The 19,815-nt window shown below is 42.1% G+C and overlaps 1 protein-coding gene across 1 annotated transcript in view; it reads right to left on the minus strand.

Annotated features, from left to right (window-relative positions):
- The window catches only part of MYH15 (myosin heavy chain 15), a 164,212-nt gene extending 145,357 nt beyond the window's left edge, over positions 1 to 18,855 (minus strand). Inside the window, 10 exon segments of the mRNA XM_069540651.1 lie at positions 3,320 to 3,415; positions 3,493 to 3,556; positions 6,613 to 6,705; positions 8,742 to 8,821; positions 9,687 to 9,709; positions 10,100 to 10,127; positions 10,768 to 10,915; positions 12,363 to 12,506; positions 14,694 to 14,800; positions 18,753 to 18,855. Of these exon segments, the coding sequence (XP_069396752.1) occupies positions 3,320 to 3,415; positions 3,493 to 3,556; positions 6,613 to 6,705; positions 8,742 to 8,821; positions 9,687 to 9,709; positions 10,100 to 10,127; positions 10,768 to 10,915; positions 12,363 to 12,506; positions 14,694 to 14,800; positions 18,753 to 18,840 (871 nt within the window). The 5' untranslated portion in view covers positions 18,841 to 18,855.
- Positions 18,856 to 19,815: the final 960 nt, after the last annotated feature.

Here is a 19,815-nt window from a genome sequence, read left to right on the forward strand (position 1 = left end):
GCTTTCGTATCACCAACTGCACCCGTGGCAAAAATAACTGTCCAGTTTGTAGAGCTTTCTCCTTTTGGAGAGAAGAGTTTGGAGTTGAAGACCATGTAGTCAAAACGCTGCTGGCTTTATACCACACGTCATCTAAGCATAATGGGCTGTGGGGGATTCTTCCCCATCAATTTGCTCACCTGGATCTCCAATCTCATCCCACAGTCACTCCTGTGGGAGTACTGTTGTCCTCAGTGACAGATGCAATACCTTTGAAATCCAATCAGCTTGTCAATCTCCCCTTCCAATGACTTTCCATAGCACTCGAGATGTAAACTCTCATCATAACCTGCAAGGTGCTGCTTGGTCTGACCCAGCCTATCTGCCCGTACATTACCCCCTCCACCCCTCCATTCTGCCCCTGACGATGGCCATTGTTCTATTCCAAGAATAAACCAAATGCATTCCTGCGTCAGGGCCTTTGCACTCACTGTTACTTCCTCCTGGAAATTTCTTCCTAGAAATCTTTGACTACTTGTCCCTTACTCATTTAGGTATCTGGAAAAACCTTGCCTTCTTCTTCCCCCCCACCCCCCTCGCCAAGAAGCTTTCAGGATCTTAGTTCCTTAGTTCCCTGACCAGGGATCAAACCCCAGGCCCCTGCAGTAGGAACATCAAGTCCTAACCACTGGACAGCCAGGGGATTCCCAAAACATTGCCTTCTTAGAGAGGTCTTATCTGACTCTTCCATCTAAAATATAACCTCCTGGGGAGTTCCCTGGTGGCCTAGTGGCTAGGATTCCAGGCTTTCACTGCCGTGTCGCCTGGGTTCAATCCCTGGCCAGGGAACCGAGATCCTACAAGCTGTGTGGTGCAGCCAAAAAAATAAAAATAAAATAAAATAAAATAGCAAAGGAAACATAAACAAGACGAAAAGACAACCCTCAGAATGGGAGAAGATATTTGCAAATGAAGCAACTGACAAAGGATTAATCTCCAAAATTTACAAGCAGCTCATGCAGCTCAATATCAAAAAAACAAACAACCCAATATAAAAATGGGCAGAAGACCTAAATAGATAATTCTCCAAAGAAGACATACAGATTGCCAGCAAACATATGAAAGAATGGTCAACATCACTAATCATTAGAGAAATGCAAATCAAAACCACAATGAGGTATCACCTCACACCAGTCAGAATGGCCATCATCAAAACATCTACAAACAGTAAATGCTGGAGAGGGTGTGGAGAAAAGGGAATCCTCTTGCACTGTTGGTGGGAATGTAAATTGATACAGCCACTATGGAGAACAGTGTGGAGGTTCCTTATAAAACTAAAAATAGAACTACCATATGACCCAGCAATCCCACTACTGGGCATATACTCTGAGAAATCCATAATTCAAAAAGAGTCATGTACGACAATGTTCACTGCATCTCTATTTACAATAGCCAGGATATGGAAGCAACCTAAGTGTCTATTGACAGATGAATGGATAAAGAAGATGTGGCACATATATGCAATGGAATATTACTCAGCCATAAAAAGAAATGAAATTGAGTTATTTGTAGTGAGGTAGGTGGACTTAGAGTCTGTTATACAGAGTGAAGTAAGTCAGAAAGAGAAAAACAAATACCGTATGCTATCACATATATATGAAATCTAAAAAAAAATTTTAAATGGTTCTAAAGAACCTAGGGGCAGGACAGGAATAAAGATTCAGACATAGAGAATGGACTTGAGGATACGGGGAAGGGGAAGGGGAAGCTGGGACGAAGTGAGAGAGTGGCATGAACATATATATACTACCAAATGTAAAATAGATAGCTAGTCGGAAGCAGCCGCATAGCACAGGGAGATCAGCTCGGTGCTTTGTGACCACCTAGTGGGGTGGGAGGGAGGGAGACGCAAGAGGGAAGAGATATGGGAACATATGTATATGTATAGCTGATTCACTTTGTTATAAAGCAGAAACTAACACACCATTGTAAAGCAATTATACTCCAATAAAGATGTTAAAAAAATAAAATAAAATAACATCATCCAAACCCCATTTCACTGCATCTCCTCACCCACTTTATTTTTCTCTATAGACCTACCATTCTCTGGAATTATATGTTTCTTTGTTTACTTGTTTGTTACCGTCTTCCATACTAGAATGTAAGCTCACGGGGGCAGGGACCTGTGGGTCTTGTTTACTTCTCTATCCTCCATGCTTAAAAAGCAGTGTATACACAGCAGCCCCACAATAAATATTTGTTGAGTGAATACAGGAAATTCGTTCTCTTACCCTACAAGTTGCTTTTCCATTTCTGTTCATGGCACTTCTTTTATCCCAGTCAAATTACCAAACCTGGGAGTATTTTTGACTCAACACTTTCCCTCATTTCTACATTTTATCATTGCCTAGACTTTTCTATTCTTCCATGAGTCCATCCCCTTGCCCTCTATTCCCACAGACAGTGCCTTAGACAATTGTCTTGTCATCTTATCCTGGGACTATTGCAATCACTTCCCTCAGTATTTCTGCCTCCAGTCTATCCTGCCCATCACACCAGCCTAACTGCCACTGCCCTCAACAAATCACGACCTCCTATTACCCCATCCCGCCCCACAAAACACAGGAACACATACACATACACACACTCACACACACACATGCACACAACACCCTCCCAACTTCCTGAGTTCAGACCCCATCAGAATAAAATCTCTACTATTCCTCTATGAAAATCCTTTCCTCCAGTTCATCTGGTCTCTCTGTTCCCTGATCTTGCCTTACCTTTTCCTGACATTGTGTACACTGTTCCTCTTACCGGAAATACCCTCCACACATTACTCTGGTTACATCCCCTTCCCATTCTCCATATCCCAACCCAAGTCCTCCTTTCTTTACAAAACTCCCATTAACCACTAAACACTATGGTGATGTCTCCCACCTCTGGCCTCTTGTCTATAGCACCCACTTAAATGATTAGTGGTTTTAATCATTTAAGTCTTTAAAATTTTCTAGTGCTTTTTACACACACCCACACCCACATACACACACGCACAAGCATGTGTGCAGACATGCATACACACACATTCATTTACCTCTGCTGGGCATCCTACCCACCTCCAAATACTACCAAATTGAAACAAAGTGTTACCATTTACTCTCTACCCATGTAAAATTACAGAACACTGGTTCTATAACTGGTTCAATTTCTTAAGTTTTAGGATGAACAAACTGAGTCCTAAAGAGGCTAGGAGACATTAAACAGCACTTTTCCAGTTCCAGTAATCTGACTATTGTCTCTTGTTTTAGAATGAACTTCAGCTCCAGAATAATACACTTACCATGAAGTTCTTTTTTCCCAGACAGAATTTGATAGAATATATGGTAGTTCCTCTCTCCAGGCTGCTGGAAAACAACCCGGGATTTTTCAAGCAAATCTGCATGATGAGACATGAGTAAAGATTCAAACGTAGGTGTAGAAGAAAAGTAATTAGACAGTGCTATGGCTACTTACAGATGTCGATGTCTGCAGATGACAGCTTGCCTCTGGCACAAAAGTGCATCCCGATGAACTGGCCCTGGGTGGACACAGAACACAGTCTCCTATTGAAACATTCCAAGCAGTTGCAATGGCTTCATTACACACATCACTCCCAAAGTGACTACTTGCCCCAAAGTTAAAAAAATGCAACACGGGTCTGTGATGGCACCAATTAATGTCGAGAGGCAGCTGGAGTGTCATCAGGACGAGCAGTGGTCCTGGAGTCTAGCCTCAGACCTGCTCATTGCTGGCTGTGTCTTCTGTTTCTCTTCTTCTTATTATTTTTTTTATTGAAGTGCAGTTGATTTAAAATGTACTAGTTCAGGTATACAGCAAAGTGATTCAGTTATACATACATATGTGTGTGTGTGTGTGTGTGTGTGTGTGTGTGTATTCTTTTTCAGATTCTTTTCCATTACAGCTCACTACAAGACACTGAGTATAGTCCCCTGTGCTATACAGTAGGTCCCCATTCATTATCTATTTTATATATAGTTATGCGTATATATCAACCCCAAACTCCTAATTTATCCCCTCCTCCTTGGCTGTTCATTCTTGCGTGCATTATAGAATCTCTCTGGGCCTCAGTGTTCTTATCTAAAAGTGAGAAAAATAATATCTGCTTGGCGTATTATTCCATTTATTAAACAGACATTCGTTGAGCATCTGCTATGATCCAGAAAACCTGCTAGGCACTGGAGATACCACATTAGAAAAGTAGGTGTGTTCATGGCTCTTCTAGATTCTAGGTGTACGCAGCTAATGTAACAGCTCTAATGTAGGAACATTTGGTGTGTTTTGAAATCAAAAGAAAAGGCAGTTGTGCAGGAGTGTAGCAAGTAAGAGAAAAGGGGGCAGAAAATGGAGTCTGAGGCAGGCCTGTCAATGAAAAGCCATAAGATAGGATCTAGTGGGGCAGAGAGTCTGCCCAGAAGTGACAGAGCCCAGGTGCATCAAGACGCAGCCAAGGAGGCAGTCCACGGGGTTAGAGCCTGCAGGACGAGGATGTTAGTACAGAGGGGAAGGCAGACTGGTAGACGTATACCCATGCAAGGAAGGAATCAGACCAGGACTGCAGCCAGGCAAGAGAAGGAGAGTGGCCAATACAAGGTGATTAAGCCATTAAGTTAAAAAATGCAGGGCTTCCCTGGTGGCGCAGTGGTTGAGAGTCCGCCTGCCGATGCAGGGGACACGGGTTCGTGCCCCGGTCCGGGAGGATCCCACATGCCGCGGAGCGGCTGGGCCCGTGAGCCATGGCCGCTGAGCCTGCGCGTCTGGAGCCTGTGCTCCACAACGGGAGAGGCCACAGCAGTGAGAGGCCCGCGTACCGAAAAAAAAAAAAAAAATGCAGGCTACTGGGAGTCACACACACAAACATACACATGTATATATATACACATATACATACACATATGTGTACCTCTATGCATATGTACATTTACATATAAATATGTGTATTGTCAACTGAAAAAAATGCACAACCTAAAAGTTGAGAATTATGTTTATTCGGTGGACGTTCTGAGGACTTAAGCCCAGAAGACAGCCTCTCAGGTAGCTCTGAGGGACTGCTCCACAGAGGTAAGGGAGGTCCCTGGATATATAGGAGTTTTTGCAACAGAAACCAGGTAGTCAGAACATCAAAAGATTACTGCTAATTAAAGAAAATCAGACATCTCAAGTTAATGAATTTAGTGCTTTTCGATGTATGGGAAGATGCAAGAGTCTGTTTCATTGAAATTGCCCCTTTGGTATGCACCTTAACTATCTAGGGCCAATATCTTGCTTTTCTCCAACCTGAATCCCCTCAGGGTGCACAGTGGTGGGGTAGGGGGTGACTACAGTGGCTGATGGCTTGATGGCTGCAACATCCTTTTTTACTGATATGACAGGTGACATTCTTTGTGCATAGTATACATACAGAGTATTAATCGAAAGAATTTAACCTGCATTTCTTGATTTTCTGAACCTTCTTTCCTTCTCCCTTCTTTCCTTCCTTCTTTCCATTCATCCATTTTGTTTACTTTGCTTTTCTACTTCTTTATTCCCTTCTATCCTTCCAACTTTTTTCTTGTTCTTTTTCAGTTGCTTTCTTTCCTTATTTACGTTTCTTTCTACTTACTGTTCTTTTCTTTCTTCCTTTTCTTTTACCCTCTTCCCTTTCCTTTATCTTCCTTTTTTCCCTCCCTCTCTTCCATCTTTCCTTTTGCACTCTCGGTTTTTTTCTTTTCAGCTTTCTTTCTTTCATATTTAAGCGGAAACTCCCTCCACATTCTAACAAATCCCCAATCTAGCAGTTGTTTTATTGCCCAGTATTAGTACCCACTATGCAGCCGGACATAGCAAGCAGATGTAAGTGTAGTCAGGGCAGCTCTAAGGCTTTGGAGGGAAACCAGCCAAATCAGCAGGAGGCTGTTATGTAATTACGCCTAGAGTCAAACAGGAAGCCTTCTGCAAATGTCCTTGTAAATTATATCGTGGCTCCCTGCCACTCATTCTTGGCATAAAACGGATTAGTGAAGCTTGAGTTTGAAATCCAAATCTTTCTTCTATCAAGGGACTGCTAGTTATCAAAAGCTACTTTAAAAAGTGCTTTCTCCCCGTGCCCCTCCAAAAAATCCTCAGTGAAAAATATGCAGGGGCAAGGGGGCCATAGGCAAGAGTAGAAACAATAATTGTAGTAAGTGAATTTGGAAGTACTTCCTAAAATGACTTATTACAAGGAGTAAGGAAATTATGAAGGAGAAAATATTTACAGATCTGTAAAATGTACTAAAATATAAAACATTATTAGAATTTGCTGAATGAGCTTCCCTACTGGGAGTATAAAGGAATTTGACACTATTAAGATAGATATTTTCTTCCTGAAATTGACCAAACCGCAGAAGCTTCTCAAGCACATATTTCTATGTATTTTTAATTGTCTTAATGATGAAGCTGGCGGACTTCCTTGAGGAATCTAACAATTTTATGAACATTAATCAATAACCTTCTTTGATGTTTTAAAAATTTTTTTGGATCTGTGTGCTCAGGCATGAGTTTTACCATTTGCTAAAAACTAAAGACTCTGATATATTGCTCAATCATGTTACTTACAAAGCGAGAGGAGTTGTCATTTCTCAGGGTTTTGGCATTTCCAAATGCTTCCAAGACAGGATTCACTCATTTGATTTGATTTTGTAGAGTCCCCTGGGATACAGGTAAGAGAAATACAGCTGATGAAACTTTTCCCAGAATTCTGTAATATGGCAAGTCCTCCATACCCAGGTCAAACCTCATTCTTGTTTTGGTAACCAATAGACAAAAACTACTTCCAAATTTGGTGATGAAAGGTTATTTTGGAATGGTAACTCAAAAATAGATGGATGAGGGCTTCCCTGGTGGCACAGTGGTTGAGAGTCCGCCTACCGATGCAGGGGACACGGGTTCGTGCCCCGGTCCGGGAAGATCCCACATGCCGCGGAGCGGCTGGACCCATGAGCCATGGCCGCTGAGCCTGCGTGTCCGGAGCCTGTGCTCCACAACGGGAGAGGCCATAGCAGTGAGAGGCCCGCGTACCACAAAAAAAAGAAAAAAAAAAAAAGATGGATGAAAGATTGACAATATATGATGCCCCATGACTATATGTGGGAGTTCATTTACTTGCAATGCTTCTCTTTTGGTTGGCATTGGCCTGAGTAGGAAAAGAAAACTGGTATTTTACCAAAGTAAACAACAACAACAAATACCATAGCCTATTTCCAAACTTCATTCCATATATTCCCCCTCATTGCTAATCTGCCTCTCTTCCCATTCAATCCTCACACCTGGAAATTTATCCAAAAATAATACAGCAGATGCGGCATTATTAAATTACATTTTTGCTTGCTATTATTCCTAAGTAACCTAGAGGTTCATACCAAGCAGTGACTTGAAATGGTATTATTGGTCTTGAATTTGAATCATATTGGCTCAGGCTGATGGGCCAAAGCAGGTCACCTACACTGAGAAAGTCCTAATGACCACTTAGCACCTAAACTGCAACATAGCTTTGTTTTTTTCCAGTCAGCCTCAAAGATACATTTTATGGGGGGCATTTTATAGTATGTGGTATTTAAGAATTTATAGATTTACAAATACTATATTCCTTCTATGTATTATGGGTCTACTGTCCTTTAAAGAAATAAAAGGGCTATATAAGCAAACTTTTTCACAGAACTTTTATGTATTACGTATTGTGTTATGTATTATCACAGGGCTCAATGGTTAGACCAAACAAACAAATGCACACAAAACAACCTAAAATGTACACACAAATGAAGTAATATCTAGTGAATAATAGAATCCAATGATACCTAGAGAAATCGATCAAATTCAGGAATGTGGCGGTTGGAAAAGAAACTTTCCATGGTGTGGAAATTGGACTAGATTACTATTTTGATACACTTCTTATCTTGCAAATACAGCAGGAAACATCTAGGATCATACGGAAAAAGCAAAGCAGCAATGCCAGACATAGATGAGAGGCTCCAACAGCTCAGTAACTCATTGATTTTGAGTTTTGCTCAGCATTATCTAATCTTATTTTACATACCAACTCTCATGGTCTAGGTATCCTCAGATTATTACCATCAACCTGTTAATGGAGCTAAACAAAGTAAGCTAAAGCAAAAATTACCAAGGATTAAAATAATTAGAGGAAGAGAGAAGGTAAAGTTTTCAGAACGTAGAATGTGATTGCAGTTGAGTGTACATCCATTAGGCATTTGGGATTTGGTCCAGAAGTTAGGGGTAAAGGAAGCAGAGTTCTTTCTATTGGTACATATTTGAGGGATTCTGACAGCTCACAGCAGCTAAAGAAATACCACAAAGAAGATATTTCAATATTAAGAAATATCAAGAGTGGCCATTCAAGGCATTGGTAACCCTAGTTTTGGGGGAAGGTGGTTTGGATCTTAAGTAGCTAATTCTCAGAGGGTCCAAACAACAAAGATCAGGCCAGTAAATGCCCCTTGAAGCAGATCTGAAACAAATTCTGTAATTTAATGTTTTCGGATTATTGGTTCAGAGTACTTGATGATCCTCCCAAGAGGCAAAGGAAAAATGGGGAAAATGACTTTTCTATAATTTTTTAATTGTTCTGTGGTGCGGTTTCCTCCTTTCTCCCCATAAGTGATCGGGGCAGAGCCTCCATGATTAGCAGATAGGGCCACCCACCTTTTCTGCCAAGATTTATAAACACTTACTGGCTTTTCTTCGGATTCACCCGTGGTTGCTATGGTGGCAAAGTACTGGATAATATGACACAGTTCAATGACACAGCTAACTGGTTGAGATTATAAATGCAATGAAAGATAAATAATTTGAACCATATAAACTAAGGCAAGAGGGAAAGTTTTATAGAAAAGTGGAACTTAAGCGGGAACTTGAAGGAGATGCAGACATTTAGTTGTTTGGGAGAAGGAAAAGGACATCTCAGGCTGGAAAAACATCATGAGCAAAAATCTGGAGTAGGGAAAGATCAAAGACTTTATAAAAATAAGAAGCCTGTTCCTCATGGTCCTGTTAACAAAAAGCTGTAGAGTATCTTTGCTAATTAGAGATAGGTCTCCTCACCACCAACTGTTCAAGAGATTGTCACATATGAAGGCTACCATCATATGGCCAGGTCCCTCGGAAGAGAACCTACCAAATATTCTACCAGGAAGTTGAGCTTTAGATTTCCCTTTTACCTTTGATAATCAGCTAACTTTGTAATGTGGAGAGAACACAACGGTGAATTTACAGCCTCTCACCCAAAGCATCATAGGATCAAGGCCTGCCTTTATCTGCCTGAAACTCCAGAAAATAGTCTATCCTCTGCAAAGGGCTGAACTTTAACCACCCTTCTAGCTCTAAGATTCTGAGACCTATTATTTTTCTGGGGATGGCTGAAGCCAATGGACAGCCCAACACACGTGACAGCATCCTCACTGCATAGAAAGAGCAAGAATTTGAGCATTTGACTGCTTCTAGAGTCCCAGCCTCTCCCCTCAACCACCAGGCTGACAGTTCACCTGGCCAGCCAATGCTCTGCCTATCAAAATTAACATACAATATGGTATCAGTGAATCCTTTCCATCTTTCTTCTTCACTCCCTTTTCTTGTCCCTCTAAGCCTCACCATCTTTTAGTTCCCACTACTTAATGTACCTTGACCTGCCCCATTCTGGTTGCTCACAACAGCAAGTTATCTATTCTGTGGTCATACCCACTGGACTTTCAGTCTTTCCGCCCAGTTAGCCAGACCAGAGAACTTTGAAAATGATTATTTGGACAGGGAGCTCTCTTCATCAAGAAAATGATTAAGACCAGCATGTGCACCGCAGGTTCCAAAGGATCTTCTAAAATGTGAGGCAGCCTAGCTGGCACCATATTTGGCTAATCACTGACTAAAGTGTTATGACAATTTCCTATCTTACTCTTGCCTAGAATGTATTCGGTACCTAAAGAACAACAATTCAAAGGCAGTGAATTTATGTTTCATAGCCAGTGAAATGTAGGTGTCTGCTTCGATTGAAACACTCACTGCTGGCCAAAAAGAAAAAGCAAGGCAAACACTTCACGTGAAGAGTACAGACTGATTCTTTCGATCTACAAAAGAAAGGAAAATGTCAGATCATTCTTCTATCAGAGCTGCCATGTATTGGCACGAACTTATTCAAAATTTCCTTGGTTGCAGTTTGAAGTCAGACACAAGAAGGATTTGCTCTGTATACAGTTAGAAAAAATACCATTTCAATGGTACAAAGTAAAATAGATTTTCTCTTGACTCTATGTAGGCCAGTCATAAGATCATACAAATTCTATCACTCTCTCCTTGCTCCAAATACAAACGGTAAATGACGAATGGTTGACATATCGCTATTTTAAGCCTTTTATTAAGCCTGGTGTAATAATAGCGACAGAATAACCTCTTTGTGCCAGACATTCTAGCAGGTACTTTTTGTAATAAAAGCTGACATCTACAGGGGGCTCACTCTGGGCCAGACACTGGGCTGAGCACTTTCAAGGCATTATCTCACTTAATTTGATATGCAAGCTAATCGTCCTCATAACCCTAGGAGGTAGGCCCTATTTTGCTCACGTTTTATCCAGAAGGAAGCGGAGGCTTCAAGTGATTAGGCAACTATAAAGGCCATGCTCCGCTCCCAATGCCTACCTGCCTCTTAGTGACACGGAGAAAAAGGAGATCAGATATTTTTACCCTTCATTTTGTAGGGCAGCCACTTACTGTGAAGCATATCTTGAAAGGTATTATTGGCCACAGCGAAGATGTGAGGGGGAGCCTCTGATCGCCTCTTCCCTTTGTAGATGGCTGCCACTGCTCTGTGTTACTGGAAGCCACTTTTGAGGCTCACACAGGAGAGACCCGAATATATCTGACAGAAGATCAGAAAAGATTTCCAAAAACAGGTTAGGAATACTTCCAGATTTGTCAGCTCTTTCAATGTCAGGTAACATTTGCTCGAATATTTACTTATAAAGGAACTGAAAGAAAGAGAGCTTTTGGATTCTTGCACAGTAGGGACTTCTGATAGGAAGAGACAGAACCAGGTTAGAGTAACAAGGGGGCCTGGGATTACCTCTCCCCTGGGAGATCTGTCAACCACTAACTTGTCTGACACACACACACACACGCACACGCACACACACACACACACAACTTTTGAAGACAAGGAGGACGCTGACAGAAGCCTTGTTGATTTTGGTAACCCGCTCTCAGGGAACCTGTGCCTCAGCAAGATTAGGAACCTGATGCTTAAGGCACTGGGGTAATAGCTCATGTGGGTCACTCAAACCGTGGTGGCTGGACTGTGGCTCCCCAAAAGATATGTACACGTCTTAATCTCCAGAACCTGTGAACGGGATCTTATTTGGAAAAAGGATCTTTGCACGTGTAATTAAGGTAAGGACCTCAGGATGATATCTGGATGGGCCTTAAATCCAACAGCTAATCACCGTATAAGAGACACACAGAGGAGAAGGTGATGTGGAGATGGAGGCAAAGATTGGAGTGACGCGGCCACAGGGAATATGCCAAAAGCTACTAGAAACCGGCACAGGTAAGGAATGATTTTCCCTAGAGGTTCCAGAGGGAGTGTGACTGCTGAGTTTATTTGATCTTGGACTCCGGCCTCTAGAACTGTGACAGAATAAGTTTCTATTGTTTTAAGCCACCCTGTTTGCGGTAATTTTGTTATAGCATCTTAGGGAAACAAAGACAGTCACACCGTAAAACAGAGTGCCCAGGAGCAAGCTGGCTGCATGGCAAGGCTGCTAGAGCAATGGGTCCCAAATGCCATCATCTTTGCCTCATCTGCTCAGTGCAGCTCCTGCTGAATAGATTCTGAGTGAATTAAAGAAGCTGAGCAACCAATCATCACCTACTTAATGATGATGAAAAAAAATTATTCCATTTATTGAGCACTAACTAGGTAACAGGCACTGAACTACATGCTTTACATTCTTTTATTTATCCTCCAAGCTACCATGGAGAGACAGACATTATTATCCCACTTTACAGATAAGGTGACTTCGAGAAGAAAACTACTAGTGAGAAACAGAGGTGGCATTTGGACACGGGTCTATCATGCTCCAAGCCTCATGCCTTTACTTTAGGATGAAAACCTGTGGGAAGGGATATGAATACTGAGCAAATAAAATTGGGGAAACGCTAAGATAATGTCCCTTCCTGGTGGGCATTTCTCAAGGATTATTCTCATATGAGTATGCTTAAATTCAATATCTTTTTCACCCAAAAGAGGGCTGGGACATCGCCAATGTGATGCCAGCATTCTGTTTCAGTAGTGAAGCTTATACACGTACATAGATCATCCAATGGTTATAGCGCCTCTTCAGGGCATGCAGCACAGATGTTTCATTGAGGTGAGTCAGCATTGCCATGTCTTCAATCATTTCAAACTCTGGGGGATTCATCTGCTGGATTTCCTCCTCCTTGACACTCAGACTCTGCAGAGAGGAGAAAAATATAAGATATATTCCCCTATTTCTTCTATGCTCATTCATTTTTGCCATGCATTGGGAAGAATTTTCAAGGAGTTAAGAAAAAGGTGCCTCATTAGAGGATGGAGCCAGAGGAAGTTAAACCAACCTGTTTTTCCCAAGAATTCCTCCGACTCATGTTCTCTCCTTGCCCGAAGATAAAGTTTTTTAAAAGTGGTTTTGTTGAACCAAAATTTTCTAAATTGCAGTGCCCTGATCCTGTGGCTCCTCAGACTGAGATTGCCCCTGAGAGAACACACATTATATTGCTCATGATCTAGCCTGATCTAACCTTCCCTCGGCTCTGATTCTATTTTTCTCTCCTTTCGTTACCAACTTTAAGTATTACTCTCCACCCACTGGCTTTATTACCTTTGTTAATGTTACAAAGACCAAAGGTGATTGGAAGTGTAGTCACTTCTAACAGCAGGAGGAGGAAGCCTGGAGCCAGGGAGATGCTGGCCCCAGAGTGGGGCTGGGGGGAATGGGACCTCCATTAGATGGTGAAAGGTCAAGCAGAACAAAGCCACCCACCTTTAGACTCCTCTTTCTATATCATTAACTTGTTGCTTTCATGTTCTTCTTCCTATGATTTCTTTCATAGTTGTAACCACATTATATTTACAGATCATCATAAATACTGTTAAAAAGACAGCAGTTTTAAAAAATGTGCTCAGAAGAACAAACTTCTCATCTGGAGGCCTAATAAAATTGAAATGGACACAATCAAGACAGTGAAAAGACAACACACAGACTGGGAGAAAATAATTGAATCCCTTAGTTTCCTTATTTAAGACATTCTGAATTTTTCCCTTGCCTAAATATGTATATTCCTATTGATAAGGACCAAGTTCTGCCCTTAATTCCATTAATTAGTTATATAAAAATCTACCTAACTTGTGATTTTTTAAATGTACAGACACCATCAGAAGGCATATTAAGACATCATAAGTGGTAGTTTTTGAGTGGCCTCCAGAATTTTACAATTCAGATGGCAATGCTTTAGATCATAAATTGTCTAAATACAAAGATAAGGGCATGAAAAAGACAAACTTTCTTGATAATGATCGTACCTGTTTGTTTTAGGATGTGGCTTGTTATGGAGTCGGGAAGGGCAGAATTGGAAGGAGATTGGTGAATTGCATATGGGCAGGAAATGATCTGTAAAATCTATAATGGAGTGTTCATCCAAGTCAGGGCAGAAATAGGGCCCAATTCTCTGCCATGGAGCTGGCAGGCACGTGAGGTCAGTGATGCAAGGCAAAGGTTCTGAGAGTAGGCTGTCTGTACAATATTGCCCTGTTGCTCTGAATACCTTGGTGACAGGCAGAAGGGGTTGGGGACTGTTACAGTCTCACTACACATTCTCTCTATGACCTCTCACAGTCTAACTTATGCCCCAACACTTGACCTAAGCTTCTCTTTCAAAGGTCATAGGTGACCTCCTAATTCTGAAGTTCAAGGCTCTCTCCAAGCCCTAAATCTCTTTCTCTAGCGTTTGACATTACTGACCATTCTCCCATTTCTTGGTTCCTCTGACACTGTTCTATTTTTATTCAGATTATCCCGCTCTTTCCTGATCCTACAAACATAGCTTGCTTCACAGTTCCTAAGGTCATTATTTACTCCAAGATGCACCTTTAAAAAAGAACTTGAGGGCTTCCCTGGTGGCGCAGTAGTTGACAGTCCGCCTGCCGATGCAGGGCACACGGGTTCCTGCCCCAGTCCGGGAAGATCCCACATGCCGCGGAGAGGCTGGGCCCGTGAACCATGGCCGCTGAGCCTGCGCGTCCGGAGCCTGTGCTCCGCAACGGGAGAGGCCACAACAGTGAGAGGCCCGCATACCGCAAAAAAAAAAAAAAAGAAAAAAAAAAAGAACTTGAAATACGATAGAAGAAGTGGAAAAAGTTGTGCATTCTAGAGTCAATGAGCTTTACCACTGGCAGCCGGTTTACTCTGATTCTTCAATGTTCGTCATTACATCTTTGATAGTTAAGTGGAGGAGCTTCTTAAAGATTAATGAGTTTTCTAAAGTGTATCAGTGGCATCTCCTACCCCAGGTTTTTAACAAAACAATTGGAGAAAGGACACACCTAATTATTAAATTAAATAGAGAACTTAGTCACCAATGGGCTGAAATAAAGATTTCTTTACCTTTCCATCTGTTGTCTCAACAATTATTCTGTCATCATCTCCACCCCCTTTAATCTCAGCCTCAACATAAGCATTCTTCACATCATGAATCCAGCATTTCTTCTTCCCTACAGAGGGGAAAAAAATGGATATTTAACTACAGTCCCTGTAGGAAACGTACATTGGACACTTCCATACCGATGGACATGGTCTCATTTCTGCTAAGTCTGCTTGTTGACCTGGCATCACCAATATAGGAAGTTGCAAAGTTAGATAAGATCATGAACGCTCACCCTGAAGATAAACCTACATAAGGACTGTTTAGGAGCAAGAAGCGTTTCAGCAAGTGGAGATTGGGAACATTTTGCTACCAGACGGTTACCTGCAAAGCCTTACCCACCTCTCCCAATCCCCACACTTACCTCCCACTCACAGCCCCAGGTGCTTGGTGGTTGGCCTGGTGCTCTCACCCTTCCCAGCTCCCTCCAAAAAACTTCCCTCAGAAAGGTCTGGTTACAGCTAAGTGAAAATTTAGGTTAGTGGCCATGTCTGTCCGTCAGGGTTTCTTTAGACCTTATTTTTAATTTTGGAATGAAAGCCTGCTAAGAGAATTATACGGTAGACTTGGAGGGGGGAGAATTGAGGAGAGAGAATATGGATGATTGCTGTCATAGAGCATAACTGAGTCATATTATTTTTCCCCATATATTGTTTTTCTCTCCCCCTGCCTCCTCAACCCCATGTCTCACGCCTTAGCAAAGCAGCCCTCTACAAAGCAATGAACCAATAAGAGGCTTTGGGTGACACGAGCCAGAATTCTTCTGAACGTCTGAGGCAGCTTCTCTTGGCCTCCTGGGATGCTTCTCAACCCCTCTCCCACCTGAGGCAGATCTCTAGGGAAGATGAATAAGAAAGAGTCTCTTAAAGGAAAGTGAGTCTTACCAGAAGCTCACAGAAATCCCCGTTCACAGCTCCTCAGGTAGATGGGGGGAGGGGGCAAGGAGAGCATTTGGCTGGAAGAGGGAAAACCTGTGCCTAGGGCTGTGGGATGCACAGGGGAGACCCTACTGCAGCCACAGCACTGGTAGGTAGTGCCAACTCCATCCCACCTCCCCAACACATGAATCACAAAAGCTAGCAAGCCTCACTGCTGCAGGATGGGCAGCCTCGCCAGACCCTCTCCCCAGAGGTGGACGATAGGACTTGAGGACTGAGTGTGGAAGAAGGAGGTGAAGCAGGGCAGCACGCACCCCTCTTCCATCACACTTGTCTCTGAAAAGAATTTCACTGCTCACTACTTTCCTGCCATCACCACCTACACTGTGCTCTCTTTCCCTTTCCCTGGTTACAACCAATTCACCACTCAAACTGCTGGGCAAGAGGACTTTTGTATTCCTATCTGATTGATTTTGCATTTGCTTCTACTTGTTGTTTGCATTTTAAATACTGGTTTTAATTGTATTGATCATTTTGGGGTTTTTTTGCAAAAGCTAATTTGGCTTTGTGTTATGTCTATGAAAATAAGCTTGTTTTTGAAAAGCGCCCATTTGCATACATTGTGTGTGCTTAAGGTACTGCATTTTAAACCAAGTGTTATTACTTGAAAGAAACATGGGTACCACCTGGCACAGATTTCCCTTTTGTCATTTTTATTTTTTTTAGAAAAAGAACCTGGGAAGAGAGATTAACAGACTTGTCCACAGTCACATAGCTAATTAGTGACAGTCATTAGAATAATGACACTAGAAATTAGATCATTTACCTCCTAAATCAGAGCTTTTCCACTAAAGCATTCTTCCTCTATATTATATGCTGAGCTTTTTTCCCCTCCAGTTTTTCTCTCAGAAATTATGTTCATCACCTGCCTCATGATTAGCTCTTTCTTTTATCACCTCTGGAAGCAGTGGGAGAGAAGAATTTTTGGAAGCACTTACCTACTTGAGACCGAGTCCCAGAGAAGGATCGTTCTGAAGATGAAGTAAATAAACTCAGTCAACTTTTAATTCCTTGAATTCTCATGAATAATTGCAAGGATGGAAACATAGACAGCAATGGCTTTGATTCAGGCCACCTGGATTTTAGGCCTGGCTTTGCTAGTAACAAGATACAAGGCAATGCCTCAACTCTTTGGGCCTTAGTTTTCTCATCTGCAAGCTCAGGAGGTTCATCTCTATGATTTCATAGTTTCAGATGACTAAATATATTTTCCAGAATAAAGGTAACATGTGTTTATTGCAAAAAAGCTTTACAAGTAGAGAAATGTGTGAAGAAAAACATTTTAAAATAATCTCCCATAATGGAACAACTCAGAGATAACCACTGTTTATCTATCTGAAGCATTTTTTTCAAGTCTTTTTTTCTATGATATTAATCAAAATTGAAGGAATATTGTATCCAGTTTTGTAGTTATTTTAACCTGATGGTTTACTTGTTCTATAAAAATCACTTACATTTGCCTTGAAATGGTGTTTTGTTTCTATTTCTGAAAGCACACTTCCTCCCTGACACCCAGCAATTCTAGTTTTCTAGGTAGCATAGTAATGCATTGTGTTTATTTTTCACATTTATTGTCTTCTTTGATCCTCATGAAGGAAGGTAGGCAGAGAAAGCATATGTTCCCATTTGAAAGATAAGGAAACTGAGGCTCAGTAAGGTAAAGTGATGTGCTCTAATTAGCCAGAAAGCATCAAGAACAGGGAATTTGAACCCAAAACTACTTGCCAAATACTCTTATCACACAGCTTCCATTTGGCCTGAGTTCCAAAAAGCAGACTCCATTGTCTACTAGCCCAGGGGGATGAAAAACTTCTGCTGACTCTCCTCTTTGTGCTGTCAGTGCATTTCTATGAGGAAGGATTGTTTGACCAAAAAAAAAAAAAAAAAAAAATTAGAAATTATGTGGATTGTTATAGTTTAAGGAATTGTTTACAGTGCTGACTCTACTAAATGTATCATCCAATTATCTCGAATGCTTTGGCATTTTGATTTTCTCTCTGGTACCACTAGGATCTTGTCCCTCATTATCTAACTATTTGCGATAAGCTTCTGCATGACCAGTTCTGACCTCAGGGATAGTTCTGTTATTGTATTTGATTTGACGGATTATAATTAGCTACTCTAAAATCCAATCACAGTAATGACATCCAATGACTGGAAACTGGGAACTGATCCAGGACTGGTCTATGATGGAAATAGAATGTGCTACCTAACTGGCTTGAATTATAATTGGTCATATTAAAGTCTAATGTTGACTAATTCGGAGTACTGGAACAACTCTCAGTTGGGGTTTATGCTGTGCTGTTGAATACTTTTTGGAATTGAGATATATAGGTGGCTTGATGCTGGATCACACTGTGAAACTGACTGTAAGTCTCCAATTAACCAAAATTCAGAAGATGGCCATGCAGCCCAGACAAGTAAAGAAAGAGGGGGGAAATGTAACATTTATTTAGAGATTTTAATGTAGTACTCAGCCTTTATCTTACGGGTAAATCCTCATTAACCTTTGTCCTTGCCTATAACTGCTAAGAAATTACTCAGCAGGGTGAGAAAATCCCCCAATTATCTTCTGTTTAGTGTTGGCTGAGTGACCCTCCTGACCTAGGAGACAGCCAGGGGGCAAAGTTCCAGCATCAGCAAATCCTGAAGAGGGCCCAGGACAACTTCTGTTTCTCCCACCTTCCTGGAGCCTTTTCCTTCATTCTTCCTACCAGTGCACCAACCCCCCTGCAGTCTCAGCCCCCTCGCTCTCCTCTGCTATTTACCCACATGAAGAGGCTTCTGAGAAAGACTTTATCTGGGGCCATACCGGGGTGCTCCTTGAAAAGAAAACCTCTTGTAGGGCCCAGTAAGCAGGGCTTGGGCCTGGGTTGCCTCCCAGGCCTCCTGATCTTCCTTGCAAACTTCCATCTTTACCCTCCACACCCTGAGCTCCTCAACTGCTCAGTGGTTCATGGAGACAGATTGCACCCCAAGCAAATAAGTTAGGCTCCAGAACTGATGGCTTCTCTTCACTGTTCAGACAGTTGCCGCCTGGAAGCAGTAAAATAAAGTGAAGCCAGCAGGCGCCACAAGTCTGGCCATCGAAGGCCGTGGCCTGGAGCAGAAGCAGCTCAGCCTCACTTCTTCTGAGATAGGCCGCGGCCTCGCCAAGCTCTGACAGGTCCATCCTCCTTAAAGGGATCCACCACATCAGGCTGAGGCCTAAACGTGAGCCGAAAGGATTCACTCTGCAGAAGACGTGTAGGAAGGAACCAGGGGAAAGGAGACATCAGGCACTGAAGTGAGAAACTAGTCACCACAGATGGACCAACGAGGGTTAAGTCTTCTTTTTCACTACCTCTCTGCTGTGTCTCAAGTATATGACAAAACTGTACACAAGGAATCTTACTCTAGCAGGATCAACTTATCCACTAGTCACAGAAGGCCCAGTGCCTAGAGTCCATGATGCTTTTAAGGGCCCACAAAACTATTTTAATTTCTTTTAAAAGCAGAAGAAAAATATGAATATAATCTTGATGATATACAATAATGAAACCAGCCTGGATTCTGTTAATTGGTCTTTATACCAACACAGTTGTAAAATGCAATTTTTAATACTTTTTGTGAAGGAAGGGGCCCAGAAAGACAAAAGTGCCTACAGCCCATGAAAGTCATAATGCAACCTTAAAGAACAGAGCTCTGACCTGGGTGGGTGGCGGAATGGGGCAGACTGAGAAATGTCGAGCTGTGGACACCAGGGCCCTTGTAGGAGTGGAGGAAGGGCTTGCAGGTATCTAGGTGCATCCAGGTGGATGGAACATCGTAGGCAGATCATGGTGGCAAAGAGGGGAATGTTCAGCATTAGAAAGTAAAGGAATAAAAAGGTGAGTACTGCAGCAGAGATGAGTGTCTAGAGCAGATGGTATATGAAACTGCTGGCAGACAGATCTTTAGGAAGCTGTCCTGGGGCAGCACGTGCTGAAGGAGGGAAGCAGGCTGTGTGGTGAACGGAGTGAGTGGGTGTAAGGAGTTCATCAGCTCAAGCAAGGCAAGTTCCAGTCTTGGAGGGACTGAGTTCCCGGGCAAATTATCAGGGCTAAATTCATTGAGCATTCAGTCTGTACCAAACACTTTACTTATTTTATCTTTAATCTGCACACTT

This window comes from Delphinus delphis, chromosome 4, assembly GCF_949987515.2.
Source record: "Delphinus delphis chromosome 4, mDelDel1.2, whole genome shotgun sequence".
Taxonomy (NCBI): domain Eukaryota; kingdom Metazoa; phylum Chordata; class Mammalia; order Artiodactyla; family Delphinidae; genus Delphinus; species Delphinus delphis.